At 43.4% G+C, this 15,799-nt stretch overlaps 1 protein-coding gene across 2 annotated transcripts; it reads right to left on the bottom strand.

Moving 5' to 3' along the window:
* Nucleotides 1-1,512: 1,512 nt before the first annotated feature.
* ZNF483 (zinc finger protein 483) lies at nucleotides 1,513-10,114 on the bottom strand. 2 transcript variants are annotated; one of them, XM_088018748.1, is made up of 5 exons: nucleotides 9,706-10,114; nucleotides 7,982-8,070; nucleotides 6,734-6,860; nucleotides 6,254-6,349; nucleotides 1,513-3,011 (listed from the first exon to the last, which is right to left on the bottom strand). In XM_088018748.1, exons 1-5 carry the CDS (start codon nucleotides 10,091-10,093, stop codon nucleotides 1,513-1,515), a joined length of 2,199 nt encoding a protein of 732 aa, XP_087874874.1. In that variant the 5' UTR covers nucleotides 10,094-10,114. The 2 variants fall into 2 exon arrangements, with proteins under 2 accessions (XP_087874874.1, XP_027964605.1); XM_028108804.2 differs by having other exon boundaries at nucleotides 1,513-3,056; nucleotides 9,706-10,093.
* Between the last annotated feature and the right edge of the window lie 5,685 nt (nucleotides 10,115-15,799).

Here is a 15,799-nt window from a genome sequence, read left to right as displayed (position 1 = left end):
TTTTAATGCCTTTTTCAGTCAGAAATTATTCACACTCCACCAATGAATGAAATTCATCATAAGAAATAATCCACTAATATCTGCTCACCCTTATTTTTAGGTCTAATTTCACAACAAAAACACTTAACTGAGAAGTTATTTTGTGGGATTTCTACATTCTTTTCCTGAATTTTACTATCAATGGAGTCTCTCTAGACTTTAGAATAGACTTTAGACTTTAGAACTCCAGACGGTAGGGGACCAGAGTATCAAGTTCCTATAGTGGGGTAAGTCAGGTCCTATAAATCAGAGAAGCTGGCCAGAAGAGTCGATTCCCTGTGTAAAGACAGCCGTGCTCCCCCAAACCAGCTGACTTCTCCACTGAAATATGGGCCAGTTGTCAGACCTTATAATTTTTCAAGGCAAGCCTTTTTTTTTTTTTTGGTATGAAATCTATATTTTTAAACGGTGACAACTAGTTACACACACACACATTCACACTCCCCTTACCATGCAGACCAACCAAAACATATCAAATGGCCCAATCTTAGCTTGTGACCTTTGCCATACACAATGTCTGCACTCCGATTACACGGGGCAGTACTTAGGATAAACAAACTTTTAAAAAAATAGAATTCTATTTTGCAAAAGATAGTCCATCCAGAATAGCTCTGTTTTCAGCACCCGTTTCCTTCCCCACCATCCCCCTCCCCAGCCCCCAACCCATTTTCCTAGGACTGGTACTCTCATGGCTGAGATGGTTCCAACGTATGCCCGCTAGATTCCTAATCCCCTCAAAGCCCAGAGGGAAAAACAGGTTGGGGTACTTTGTCCAGTTAAAACATTCCCTGAAGACACACGCGCGTGAGCTCCGCCCTCTCGTTCCTGTTGATAGTCTAGGGATTCCAGCGTGAGGCATTCAACAAGTATACTGCATTCTCAGTTCAGGATCTTAAATGAGTGCTTTTCTACTAGAGAAACTTGAAAATTCCAATGAACCAAAAGCGTTTTGCTTATTCTCACAGCTTCAGAGAGGATCAGAGGTAAACTTGGAAATCGTGACACCTCCCCACCTCGTGCCACCAGTAAAGAAAACTCAAATTTAGAAAGGTCAAATGATGTGCCCAAAGTTATATAGTGAGCTGGCTGGCAAACTGGGCCAGAACCCAGAACCTAGGTTATGACTCGAGACCAGTTCTTGCTACAAGCTAGAAGAGGGAAATCTATTGAAGAAAGGTTTGTCAGTGGGTCCCGTGCACCTCCTCTTGCTTTATAAATCTGCATTTGGCCTTTTAGAACCATTGCCCATCTCATCCTGCTTTCTTCACTTTCCACGGGACTTTACCAACCCTACTTATGATCTACCAAAGGAGAGTGGTGAATGGCAAAAAGTGTTTTTTTTCCCAGCCGCCAACCCTTTGGAGTGGTAGCTACTGATCAATGCTGTGGTAGTTTACACCCTGGGTTTTTAATAAGGGACAATTTGATGAGATTCCACTCGCCCCCCCAAACCACCTTGCTGTAGTTCAAGAATTACTCTCCAGAATGAAATCCCCGATGTCTGATGAGGCCTGAGTTACTCTTAAATGTCTTTTCACATTCGTTACATTCATATTCTCTCCTTCCAGTGTGGATTTTTAGGTGTTCTACAAGGATTGAGCTCCGGCTGAAGGTTGCTCCACAGTAGTTACATTCATAGGGCTTCTCTCCGGTATGAATTCGATGATGCTCATTAAGAGATGAACTCTGACTGAAAGATTTCCCACATTCTTTACATTTATACGGTTTTACACCAGTATGAATTCTCTGATGACGACTGAGGAGTGAATGGGTAGGGAAGGCTTTCTCACACTGGTTACACTTGTAGGGTTTTTCTCCTGAATGAAGTCTCTGATGATAAATGACAGACGTAAAATGGCTGAACGTCATCCCGCAGTCATTACACAAATAGGGTTTTTCTCCAGTGTGGATCCTCTGATGTCGAGTAAGGCAAGAATTCTGTCTAAAGGCTTTTCCACATTCACCGCATTTATAGGGCTTCTCTCCAGTATGAATCCTCTGATGTTTGGAAAGGGACGAGCTGTGACTGAAGGATTTTCCACAGTTGTTACACGTGTAGGGTTTTTCTCCAGTATGAATTCGCTGATGTTGAATAAGAGAGGAACTGTCACTGAAAGGTCTCCCGCATTCTTTACATTTATAGGGTTTTTCTCCAGTATGAACTCTCTGATGTTTGATGAGGTGGGCACTCAGGGTGAAAGCTTTTCCACAATCATCACATTTGTAGGGTTTCTCTCCACTATGAGTTCTGTGATGTGGCGTGAGAGATGAACTGTCACTGAAAGCTTTTCCACATTCATTGCACATGTAGGGTTTCTCCCCTGTGTGAATTCTCCTATGTTTGGTCAGTGAGGCACTATAGCCAAAGGCTTTTCCACATTTGCTACATTTATGGGTCTTCTCTCCCATCTCAGCTCCCTCATCTTTATCTGAGGTTGCATCTTGATTTAAATTTTTCCAACATTTTTCACACACAGAGGAGTTTTTTCTCTTAAGGGATGAGCTCCGCGTAAAGGCTATCCCACAATTAGTGCACTTCTGGGTTTTACCCCCCAAATGCATTTTCTGATGTTTCTGATGTTCAGTTAGGGAGGAAGAGTGACCTAAGACTTTCCTGCCTTCATTACATTTCCGTGGCTTCTCTCCAGTGTGTTCTTTGCGGTTCAGAATAAGGTCTGAATGAAAACTGAAGGGTTTCTTGCATTCATTATACCTCCGAGATTTCTTCCTTAAGTAGACTCTCAGATGTTTAATTATTTCCGAGGTTTGCTTGAAATTACTTCCAAAGGGGCTCTTTTCTGGGTCAAATTCCTCACCCCTACTGCTTCTCCCATGAGTTTTCTTTTGTGTGCCTGCGACTTGCGAATATTCCTTACTGCTACGTTTCCGGGACTCTCCCATCAAGCCATAATTAGCACCCATTAGGCATCTTTCTATTATTTTATCTAAAGTTGATTCTTCCAGAAGAACATCTTGATTTCGAGAGGATTCCTTCAATTCACCTCTAGGTTCACCCTCTAAAAGAAATAACAAATACAATGTGTCCCGTTTGCAGTACAAGAAGCTGTCCTATTTGGGACTGAGGCAGGAAGAGAGGTAGAAATGACTGTAAACAATATGAATATATCTTGGACGATTTTCAGAATCTTAGGAAACAGAGAAGGAAAAAATAATATAGAGAAACTAGGTAAACATAGGGGTTAAGAAAAATATTGGGGAAAATGAAAAGTTTGTGCTTTATAGTTAGAATAAAGATGCACGTTCTCACCCTCATTTCAAATTTCCGTAATAGGTTCAAACTCATTCTCTCTAGCTCCAATCTATTTTCTTTCCAAATCATAACGACAGTGCAAACGTTTACTGAATGCTTAGTAAACGCCAGGCCCCATATCAAGCACTCTACTTGTATTTCCCTTAATCTTCATAACAACCCAAAATAAAGTAGATGCTGATATTATCCGTTTTGTGGATGTGACAACTACGCACACAGTGTCTAAGTCGCTTGCCCAAAGTCACATGTGTTGTAAGCAACAGATTTCTCATCTATTCTGACACCAAAGCCCATACTTTTGATCCCTATACCAACTGCTTCTCAAAGCAGCCAAATAGCACTGTTTATAGAAAATGTTAATCACATCACAGACATGCAGCATCGCCTACGCTAGACTTTCAAAGGCTACCACAGTCAACCTTATGGATACACTCTAATCAGGGATCCATTCACTGTCCCTACCACACTACAGTGTTTTCAATCCTATTCTTCCGGTCTTTGTCCTACCTCAAATGCAATCCCATCACACCTTCCCGAACACAAACACTTAGGGCCTTGGGTTCAAGTCGCACAGTCCCCACAGCTCTCTCCAAAACCATACTCTATTTACACTCCCCTCAGAACTTTGAGCCACATCATTCATCTTGGCTCTTAATCATGAAATCACACCATCACTTTCATAAAACTATTTTTTAAAGAGTTCATTATAAAACACAAAATTCTATTCCCCAGAAGTTAACCATTATTAGAAATTCTGTGCATTTTTTTAAAGATCTATTTATTTTAGAGAGAGAGACAGCACAGGGGAGGGGTAGAGGAAGAGGGTGAAAAAAACTCCAGTAGACTCCATGCTGAGTGTGGAGCCCAACACGGGGCTCGATCTCACGACCCTGAGATCATGACCTGAGTCAAAACCAAGAGTTGGAGGCTTAACCAACTAAGCCACTCGGGTGCCTCAGTACTGTTCCTTTAAATGTATAGTTCATTGTTGTCTGATGACTTGGAACATTTTTTTCAAGTTTGCAGCAATTTATTTATTTATTTATTTTTAAAGATTTTATTTATTTGACAGAGAGAGACACAGAGAGAGAGGGAACACAAGCAGGGGGAGTGGGAGAGGGAGAAGCAGGCTTCCCACTGAGCAGGGAGCCCAACGCGGGGCTCAATCCCAGGGCCCTGGGATCATGACCCGAGCCGAAGGCAGTCGCTTAACCGACTGAGCCACCCAGGCGCCCCAAGTTTGCAGCAATTTAAAGTTTAGTTTTGTCAGTTACTTTTAATTTTGTCAGCTATCTGCTCAAGTTCTTCACCCATTTTTCTAACAGACTCAGCATTCCTTATTGATTTGCTTAAGTATTTTATATGTTATAGTTACCGACTCTGCTTTGTCTACGTTTTTCTCCAGTCTGTTATAAATTAACTTTTTAAACAAGTTGTACATCTACATAATGCTTCTGGGGGAGAGGGGAGCATATTTATACCATTTGTATTAAACATAATATCCCTTATTTAGGTACCTACACTGAAAACAGCCAAATGGTTGACTTTGGTTAAGATGGAATAGAGTTAAGTGAAATTACTGGTTTTCCTCTTTAAAAAACCAACCAAGGTATTGATATATAAGCAATAACTTATTTTTTAACTGTATATTTATTGTGAAATTTTAAGATAAGAGGATGAAGAAAAAACGTACTCCCTCAAAGATAACCAGGATTAACATGAATGTTCTCCAGACATTAAAAAAATCTATATCTATATACTCAGATACAGGGGCGCCTGGGTGGCTCAGTCATTAAGCGTCTGCTTTCGGCTCAGGTCATGATCCCAGGGTCGTGAGATCGAGTCCCGCATTGGGCTCCCTGCTCTGCAGGAAGCCTGCTTCTCCCTCTCCCACTCCCCCTGCTTGTGTTCCCTCTCTCGCTGTGTCTCTGTCAAATAAAAAAAAAAAAAAAGATTTTATATACTTAGATATATACACACATATGTACATTTTTTTCCTTTTAACAAAAATGAGATTATACTCTCCATGCTGTCTGCTAGATGGAATTCCTACTTATTCTTCAAGATTCAACTTAAATGTTAAGTAAGCCATAGCTCCTGCGCTTCCCATGGCTCCTTGTACAGGTGTTAGTATAGCATATATCCCATTACCAACACTGTGTGCTTTGATAGCCATATCATGGCGTCCCCAGAAATGCACTGCTCAGATCGCCAACTCTGCGGTGCCTACTTAGCCCCCGTGGCTGCTCTCTGACTCCACCAAGGCATGCGTGCCAAGGCCACTTCCCACAGCTGCTCCCAGTCAATGGCAAGTATGGCAGGGACACTTGGGCAGGCCCAGAGACACAGGACTCCTGATAGGCAACTCTGGCTGGGGAACTCTTCTTTGGCCTTGCCAAAACTTTCTTAAAACGGCACATCAGGCGCCTGGGTGGCTCAGTCGGTTAAGCGTCTGCCTTTGGCTCAGGTCATGATCTCAGGGTCCTGAGATCGAGCCCCGCGTCAGGCTCCCTGCTCAGTGGGGAGTCTGCTTCTCCCTCTCCCCCTCACCCCCACTCATGCTCTCGTTTACTCTCTCGCTCTCAAATAAATCTTTAAAAAACAAAACACCACACATCGGTCCAAGACACTTCCTACCCAGCCTTCCTTCCTTCCTTCTGTCATCACAGGTATTACACCCACCCACTCTCACAGGTCTCCCATTTTCCTTCACTTTCCTCACGCCCCAGGGAGTCCCTGGCATAGCTAATCACGTCTTGGCATCTACTTCTCAGAGAACCTAAATGAATGGTCTCTCCAAAAAACTGAGTATTCCAGGAAGGCAAAGGGTCTACTCTAATCACCTTTCTATTTTAGCATCTCTCCCCCCCAACATTTCAAAAGCTCTTCACAATGACTTGGTTAAATAACTGTTTTTAATTTCTTTGCTTTTCACCAACTTACCTGGTCTGGAGCCTTTTGAGATTTCTTTTTCCAGCAGCCATGGCAGTTCAACCCACTTAAATTGGGAAATCAAATCTAATTTGGAAACTGGAAAGCCTGCTCATAGAGAAAAGAGTAAAAAATGACTGTTTTTGCAGAGGGCAAACATGTTCCAACATTCACGCACAGCCTCTGGTTCTCTAGGGAAGAGAAGATGCTGTCAAATACAGACCTCAAGCCTGGAAAATGAGGAGGAACTGGGGAAGGTTAGGTCCTCGATGACAGCACAGTGATACTCAACATTTCCAGTTCAATGAAGCAGAAACTTTTTTTTTTTTTGGAGAAAACATTGCAGAAAAGTACATTTTCAGAACCCATTTTTAGGATTAGTCGGATCACCCCTGCATGCCCAGCCAATACAGTTCATAGCACTTATCTTTCAATAATGGTAGATGAAAAGATGTACAGCTCATACGTTACATCATAAAGAGATATCTTTACCCAGAAACTCTAGGTTCCTAAAGTTCTCCAGTAGCACTTCCTTATAGAGCTCCTTCTGAAAAGGCTCCAGCCTCCTCCACTCTCCTCTGGAAAAGGTGACCACCACATCCTTGAATGCCACGGATTCCTAACAAACACACGAAATACAGTCTTTTTGCATTGGATTAACATTCATGGGTTCTATCTAGGGATTAGGAAGTGGACACATTTTGGGCAGCCATTATCAGTCTACTACAGTGGTATAATTACTACTGTGAATAAGAATTCTCTTTTTCGGGGCGCCTGGGTGGCTTAGTAGTTAAGCGTCTGCCTTCAGCTCAGGTCATGATCCCAGGGTCCTGGGATGGAGCACTGGACCTGGGTTCCCAGCTCAGTGAGGAGCCTTCTTCCTCCCTTCTGCTGCTCCCCCCTCCTCATGCACGCGTGTGCGCACGTGCGCTCTCTCTCAAATAAATAAAATCTTAAAAAATTTTTTTAAGTGATTTGTAACTGATTATAAATTATTCTAATTAATTTGTAACTAGCCACTTTTCTCAATTATGAGTTTTAGTACTTGTTGATTCTCAAGAGGTTTTCCAAATAGACCACATTATCGGCAAATAACACACATTTGTCTCTTTCATACCAATACTTACCTCATTCCCTTATCTTACACTGGCTAGAATATTCAAAAACTACTCATCAACAGCACCATGATTAGACATTCTTTTTACAGGCATTGTGAGAGCTGCTTTTTATTTTCTAATACTGTTCAGCTGGAGATTTTTTCTTATTGTATTAAGGAAATACAATTTTATTTCTACTTGACTAATTTTATCAAGAATAATTGTAGAGGGGCACCTGGGTGGCTCAGTCAGTTAAGCATCTGCCTTCGGCTCAGGTCATGGTCCCAGGGTCCTGGGATCAAGCCCCGCATCGGGCTCCCTGCTCCGCGGGAAGTCTGCTTCTCCCTCTCCCACTCCCCCTGCTTGTGTTCCCTCTCTCACCGTGTCTGTCAAATAAATAAAGTCTTAAAAAAAAAAAAAAGAACAATTGTAGAATTTTAGTAAACTTTTTTTTGTTGTTTTTCTCAGAGTCAGACTTGTGACAAATTTTGGTAACTGAAATAAAATAGCATCTGAAGAATGAGTTCGAAGAATGTGAAGAATGTGAAGGAAACGGTCTTCATTATTCTGTTATCTTTATGCCACTCCATAGGAGCTCAGTAAGTATTCACTTAAGAATGAAAACCAGTGAAAGGAAGCTTACCCGGGACTCAGTACTTGGAAGGACAGAAACCACTTTATTTTCTTCAGGGTTCTCCTCTTGGGAAATAACAGACTCTTGAGAGACTGGATCTAGAAAGGGGCAAAAGAACACTCTAGTCTTTCAAATGCATTCCTCAGACTAGAAAATCTTATACATGTTTCTCTGGAGAAAAAGGTCAAAAGAAACTAAGTTTTTCCCACTCTTTTTAAAACAGAGACAAAAGCCACATATACTTTCTTTTTAAACTCGAAGCTTTCCCCCCTACTCCATAAAATAGCCTTTCAATTCCTAAGCTCACAATAATTGATTTCATTCAATCCACACACCTACCGTTTTAATGTGTTTTATTTGCATAGTAATTTTAAAAATATTCATAGGCTGTATTAAGGTAAAACAGCGTATTTGTTCTATGTATTAATTTGTTTTCTTCACAGTCCTAGCACAATGCCTTGCAGAGAATCACTTTTTGAAATGAAAGCACCCAGCTGGTCTCAGGAACACACTCCTCTTCTGGGGTCACCAGCAGATGCCTAAAGCCAGAAATCAGGAACCTGAACATAGCAACTAAATATATTACATACCATCAGATGTCAACAGCTCTTCTTCTGATAAGGGTTAAGTATTTTTTAAATCATGCTTTATTTTCTTATGAAAATAAATTTTAGGCAGCTTATTGATTAGACAATCAACAGGAATCAGAAGGGACTCTTTTAAGGAAACTGTTCTTACAGAATGCTACAGCGATCAATTCACGAGATTCTTTATTGCGAGGGGCTTCCGCACAGAGGCCCTAATTTTGGAGAAGCACCATGTTGCCCTGACAGCCAAGTCAGACAGGAAACCACGATGTTGAACATACCAATTAGCTGTGTGACCACAATTTAACTCTGCGGAGGTAAATGCCATTTCCCTATCTGGGAACTCTTGGTAGAATACAAACTGTTCCACCTATGTATTGAGAGCTTTACAGTAGCTCATCTGCTACACACATTTGGGACATCTGTAGCACATTAGATTTTATAAAAGTTGGACTGCATGCCCTCAAAGGGCTATCCATGCTATAAGTCTTTTGGTCAATATTTTACGATGGTATGTTATAATTCAGTTTATATTTTATACATTTGTGTGTGTATAATAATGTAATCATAAAACTGCCAGTCAGCTGTCCTCCCCAATGCGGTGGACCCGCATCATCCAATAGCGTAGTTGCTCACCACATACAGCTATGTGAATTTAAGATTCAGTTCCTTATTTGCCCTCGTCACATTTCAGATGCTTAATATGAAGTGCCAAACAGCACAGAACGCATTTCCATCATCACAGATAGAAACTTTTTTCCTCACACGCTGGAGGCAGAAGTTGAGGTCTGCCCTGGATGATATGCTTGTGACTCCAAACGTGTGCAGGTAATTTCCTTCTCTTCTGTGTTCTAAGATTCCCTTTTACTCAAGGCTGAAAGGAAAGAAATTAGTATTATACCTTATCAGGTTTAACCCTCATAAAAGGCTAAGCAGATGGGAATCCCTTTCCACAGATTAGAAAAAAAAAAAAGATTCCAAGTGGTTACATAGCTTGCCCAAGATTACACAGTAAAAGGGCTGATCCCAAGCCAGTCCCAACCCCAAACTTAGACTCCTTTTTAGCAATCAATGGCTTTCTTTGGAGTTTACTTTCACACCTTGAGGAGACTGCTCCCTCTTCCTCCCGCCATCTATAAACCTCACCTTGCTTTTCTTCAAGCATTTGGGTCAAATCCTCTATTAGGGTCACCACTTCCTCACTGCTCTCAGGATGTTGTGACTTTACCCAAAATCTGATCTCCCCAGGCAAAATGGTCAGGAATTGCTCAAACACCAAAAGCTCTAAAATCTGTTCTTTCGTGTGGATGTCTGGTCTCAGCCACTGAATGCAGAGATCCCAGAGCTGATTTAGGGCTTTTCTGGGTCCAGCCACTTCTGAGTAACAAAACCATCTGAATCTCTGTCTGAAAGTCTCTGGGTCAGTACTGTCTCCTCTCGGGATAGCTTCTTGATCCCCAGGAGTATCCATTCTTAGGACCTTGCTTGGTTCACTTGAGATCAGAGTTTGAGGGTCTGGGGAGATGGCTGTCATCTTATTCAAGGATACTACAGCTTGCAATGGATCAGCAGCAGGAATCCAATTCCCTTTAGACTCCAGTTGAATTATCAGTACAGTCCACCAGCAGCCACTATGGGCAGCGAAATATCAAGGGATCCAAACATTCAGCTTATGGTCTTGCAGAAACTGTCAAGAGATAGAAAATATTGAGTAAAACCAATTATTACTCCTAAAAACATTGTTCTTGGTTTGGTTCAGATATATGTGTAGACATACACAGAGGCCTAGAACAGCCCTGCCCAGCGGCTACACTAAAGGTCTAGGTGAGAAGTGGAGGAGATTTTAACGGTAATTAAAGATACCCTCCAAGAAAACAGTTTCTTCCGACTAAATACTCCTCATAAGCAAAACACGTGAGAAGAGGCTCACGGCTACAAGAGAATCTAGTCACAAATTTATTCATCAGCTCCCGAACTGCTGCAGTGACAGGCCACCCATTTCCCTCCAGGTGCTCAACTCACAAGCCTGATTTCTTATTTGCCTCTCAAATTCCTCACATAATCAATAACCAAGTTCTGGCACTTTTATTTCCTAAGAACCTCTCCATTCTAGCCTACTTAAACTACCCATGTACAGCTTTCTTCAATCCAGTCTCACACTGCAGCCTCAGGATTCCTTCTAATATGCAAACCCGGGTCCTATCACCCGCCCCCCATCTGTCCCAAGGTAAAACTCAAATGCAGAGGCCATGCATGATGATCTAGAGACCCTGCCCTGAAGACCTCACCTCTTGAGCTCTAGCTGCCCCTGATGGATGCTGCAGCCAGAAAGAAGAAATGTCCCCATTCCCACGCACCCTCCATCCCCTTCCATCCTTTGCATTGAGCAGTTCCCTCTCCTTGGAAGCTGCCTTCTTTCCCTTTCCTACCAAACTTTTACTCATCCCCTAAAACTTGACTCCTTTCAACTGTCACCTCTTGTACAAAGCTTTCTCTGATCCCCAAGTGCTCTTTTGCACAAAGCCTATCCTGTGTTACATGTGTTCTTTAATTCTGCAAATACTGACCATCAGGACACTACGGAGACACGCGTGGACAGATCGGGCAGGGTCCCCACCCTGAGACAACACCCAGGAAATGACAATACAGCCTGAGTGAGATGCGCTACAATGCGGCAGGTGAAAGCACACTCTACACTCTCCTCCTGTTGCAACTATTACACCAGTAATTACCCACCTCCGAGCACAGAGCCCGGCACACACGTATGCATGACGTCACTTATTCCTTCGCCAAATATTAGGCGCCTACCTAGTACCTGCGCCGCGCTGAGCACCTGGGGCTATGCGGTGACTAAGACACTCGTCTCGGTCTCCAGGAGGCCTACAACAGAGGCTCCGCGAAAACGTGACGCAGGCAGAAAGCAGTTCTCAAAAGGAGGGGGGCGCTGAAGACATCTTGGTTATCGCGACTGGAGAGGAGGAGCGCTACTGAGACATACCTGGGGGGGTACAGCCAGGGATGCTGCTAAACATCCTGCAGTCACCAAAAAGCTCCCTTCCCCCACGCACACACATCAAGGAATTTTCCCGCCCAAACTGTCCGCATACCCAAGTTGCAGGACCGTAGGTGCAGGGAAGGGATGGAGGAAAGCTCCGTCGTTCAGGACAGTGCCCAACCTCCCCCCGAAGCTGCGGCATCGGGAGTGCACGGTGAGGTCGCTCGGCTCCCCGCCTAGCCCCCATCCACCCCGCCCCGGGTGCATCCTTGGAGCCGGCGAGCTGGCCGCGGCCCCCAAATCAGGGGCCCGGGATAACCGCTACCTGCATCAGCACCCGCAGTCAGGACCAACGCCACCGCAATGAGCTTCTAGAAACTGGTCCTGCAGGAGCTGCGCGCGCAAGCCGGCGAGGGGCCACTGCGCCTGCGTAAAGGCGCAGAACTACGATTCCCGGGATGCGTTCGTCCCGCTTTGCAAAAGTCCTGTGTTTTCCATAGGCTCCCACCTGGCCTGTTGCGCATGGTCATTGGGAAACGGCTGGTGGGCTCGGCTACAGAATTATTGCTGCGCCAGAGGCCTAAAGGCCTACAACCATCTCAGGTTTCCAGATTTATGATGCTTGGTCTCCTTGGTAACCTCAAACCATCCCTCCTCCTTCCTTTGCCTATCCTTCGCTGTAATCCAGGCTGGGAAAACCCATTGCAGAAGCATGTTAGTGATGCATTCAATGCAAGCCATAATTAATGCCACAAGTTGCATTTGAACAAGTACTAATTTTATGACTTTCACACCTGCCACCATGCTCCAAAACGCCATCATGCCTCTCCTGGATTATTGCAATAGCCTATTGAATGCACTTTTCTAATCTTTATTCCTTACACTGCAGCCGGGGAGATGGTTAAAAACGTAAAACAGATTATGTCCCTCCTCTGCTTAAAACCCTGCAAAAGCTTCCCATTCCACTCAGAGTAAAACCCCAAATTTTAACAGTGGCTTACAAAGCTTGATAGAATCTGATCACCCATAACCTCCTTGACCTCTTCCTAGAATTCCCTGCTCCAGTCACAACGGTCTCCTTGCTCTCCCTCCCCTTCCAACCTGTCTGGCATTTCTGGCTGCATGCTCCTCCAGTAGGTAGACCTATGGCTCACTCTTCCACCCTTTAATAGCTTCTCAATGAAGCTCTTCCACCACACTGCTTCAATTGGAACCCCACCCCTCCCCACTCCTGTTTCCCCTTTTAACATACGATTTTCTTATTTATTTGTTTACTACATATTGTCTGTCTTGTTTTCTTTTGGTTTTTGTCTGTCTTCTTCACTAGAATACCAATTCCACAAGAGTAAGGATTTTTGTCTGGTTTGTTCCATGAGACACAATCTCCAGGCCTTGGAACAGTACCTGGTACATAGTAGGGCACAGTAGATTTGTTGAATTTATGAATGGGCGCTTGCCTGGATTCCTGGGGGGCATAGCATATAGGGCTGAGGGACTCCAGAAGGATCGTTTGAAGGGTTCGAATAACGAGATGACTTTTGGATGGGTGGAGTTGGGAGAGAAAAACATTCTAGACTGAAAGACCAGGGTGAGTCAAGGCCCTGAGACTTTAAAAAGTTGGAGCAAACTCAAATAAATGAACCGCTGAGCTCATCTCACGGGCAAAAAGGCAAGCTGAAGAAACTCCCACAGTCAAGAAGAAGCCCAGTCCCAGGTCAGAGTACATAGTCTTCTCTACCCACCGCTTCTTGTCAGGTTGAAAATGGGACATCAAGGAGAAGCTGGAGAAAGCAGAGGGACATGAAATAAACTTGGCTCTTAAGTTTAACTGAGCACGTCAGAGAAACTTTACTTAGTGGTTCTCAAACTGTATGTACCTTAGAATCACATGGTATTCTTCATTTGAATACAAATTTTGGGACCTTCCCCTCTACAATCCATTGTGGGTGATCCTTGGACTACACCTTGAGAAACACTAAACTAGTTGAAATATCATATAAGTAAGTGACATGTGCTACATATGATTAAGTTTCCAGGAAAAAAATGACTACTTCTTGGAACTGTGACCAAACTAATTTTTGGTTAAATGCAAACATCATGGTAAAGAGTGGTGGGTTGTGCATCAGTAAAGAAAGAGGAAAACCACAAATCAGTTTCACAGTAAGCAATCTCGTGGGATTTCTAGTCAGGATAAGCAAGCTAAGGAATACTTAATCAAATAAGTGGTCTGTTTGTTTGCTTTTTAGGTGTTTTGGCTTCAGGAGAGAAAAAGATTGGAGAGAGAAGGCTGGAGGCAAAAAGACTAGTTTTTTTAGGAGGTTATGTAATAATCCAAGTGGGTTGATGAAGGTGGTCTAAATGGTGATGAACTAAAAAAGACCCAGGACATGATAGTAGTAGGATTTGGTGATTTATTGCAAATACTGATGGGTGAGAACAAATAAATCATCAAAATCATGCACTATATGGCAGATTATATTTTGTAAAGATGGCTACACTGACCTATTTCCCACCTAGATATATGGTATTACAATGTGGTGTTGATGTCCTTCCATTGAAAGGAAATATCTGTTTCTTTCCCTTCAGTCTGGAGTGCTGAAATAGCTGACAAAAGAGTTGCCTTCCCATTGTCTGTTCCTTCACATTTATTCATTTTTATTAAACATTTGAGGACACAAATGAATTGAATATGGTATGAGAGTTTAATGCAATTGGACACAAAAAGACAAAAAATGAATCACAATGGATTACTTAGTGCCTATTGTCCCATAAAAGACAGCATAGAAGTTTCCGTGAGATTCAAACATTTTCCTGGTACCAAATTCTAGGAAAAGATAGTCCATGGGCACAGGAAATTGGAAAACATCACAATGTCTTCGAATGGATTTTATTTTTTAGAAATGAAAAAATGCTACTAATGAAGTAAAATAGCTCAGTGAGCCTGAATAAAATCTTTGTCAGAGAGAGAGAGCACAAGCAGGGGGAGCGGGAGGCAGTGGGAGAAGCAGACCCCCCGCGGGGCAGGGAGCCCGATGCGGGGCTCGATCCCAGGACCCTGGGGTCATGACCTGAGCCGAAGGCAGACGCTTAACCGACTGAGCCACCCAGGTGCCCCTTGCCTGAATAAAATCTTAAGGCAAAGCCCTACCTCTGGAGGCTAGTGGAGCCAACCGAGCTAAAGGAAACAGGGCATTAGGGAAGTGAGAAGAAATTGAGCAGTACCTTCAAAATGATGAGGAGTGGTTATTTGCAACCTGGAATTCTATCCCAATCATCCTGGGTATTTCAGTTGGAGATTGGAGACATTTTTAGACGTACAGGTCCCCAACATTCATCTCCTAGTCTCCCGTCCTCAGGAAGCTCCTAGATGAGAGATCAGCAAACTATGGTCTTCAGTCCAAATCAGCCCACTGTTTTTGTAAATAAAGTTTTAGTGGAACATGACCATGCTCCTTTGCTTCTGTAGTGTTCATGACTGCTCTCATGTTATAATGGCAGATTTGAACAGCTGTGAAACTCTGTGGCCCACAAAGCCTAAACTATATACTAGCTAGCGCTTTACAGGAAAGGTTTGCTGATAAGGTGCATAAAGGAGTAGGAAGGGGAAATGATGAGGGAATCAGGCAAACTTTAGAAAGGTAGAAAATGGGTGCCTGTGTGGCTGTCGATAAAGTATCTGATTTCCATTCTGGTCATGATCTCGTTTCAGGGGGATGTCCTGGGATGGAGCCCAAGCTCAGGCTCTCCGCACATGGCAGAGAGTCTGCCTGTCCCTCTGCCCCTCCCCCAGCTTGTGCTCATGCCCTCACACTCTCCCTCTCAAATAAATAAATAAAATCTTTTTAAAAATAAGGTAGAAGGAAAATGAGTTAAGGGTGACAAGAGAGGATGGAGTTGCAAGAAATGTTTGATGTTTGAGAGATGTCAGGGAGCCTAAGATGTCTTTTTTTTTCTTAAGATTTTATTTATTTGACACAGAGAGAGCAAGCACAAGCAGGGGGAACAGCAGGCAGAGGGAGAGGGAGAAGCAGACTCCCCGCTGAGCAGGGAGCCCGACGCGGGACTCGATCCCAGGACCCTAGGATCATGACCTGAGCCGAAGGCAGACGTTTAGCCGGCTGAGCCACCCAGGCGCCCCGAGCCTAAGCTGTCTTGAAAAACCACTGAATATAATATAATATAGGGGGTATGCAAAATGGGTGAAGGCAGTCAAAAGGTACAAACTTCCAGTTACACTATAATAAA

Source organism: Eumetopias jubatus, unplaced genomic scaffold (assembly GCF_037043125.1).
Source record: "Eumetopias jubatus isolate StellerSeaLion01/CBP00866 unplaced genomic scaffold, mEumJub1_p1.0 scaffold_15, whole genome shotgun sequence".
Lineage (NCBI taxonomy): Eukaryota > Metazoa > Chordata > Mammalia > Carnivora > Otariidae > Eumetopias > Eumetopias jubatus.
The sequence above is the reverse complement of the archived record's forward strand: the minus strand, read 5'-3'. Positions and strand labels throughout refer to the sequence as shown.

Excerpts from the sequence above, each read along its gene's own strand:
- ZNF483 (XM_028108804.2), bottom strand. The coding sequence starts at position 10,093 with ATGACAGCCATCTCCCCAGACCCTCAAACTCTGATCTCAAGTGAACCA. Across the intron at positions 8,071-9,705 it reads AATGCTTGAAGAAAAGCAAG|ATCCAGTCTCTCAAGAGTCT; the intron begins GTGAGGTTTATA and ends GCCCCTTTCTAG. Across the intron at positions 6,861-7,981 it reads TTCCAAGTACTGAGTCCCGG|GAATCCGTGGCATTCAAGGA; the intron begins GTAAGCTTCCTT and ends TGTGTTTGTTAG.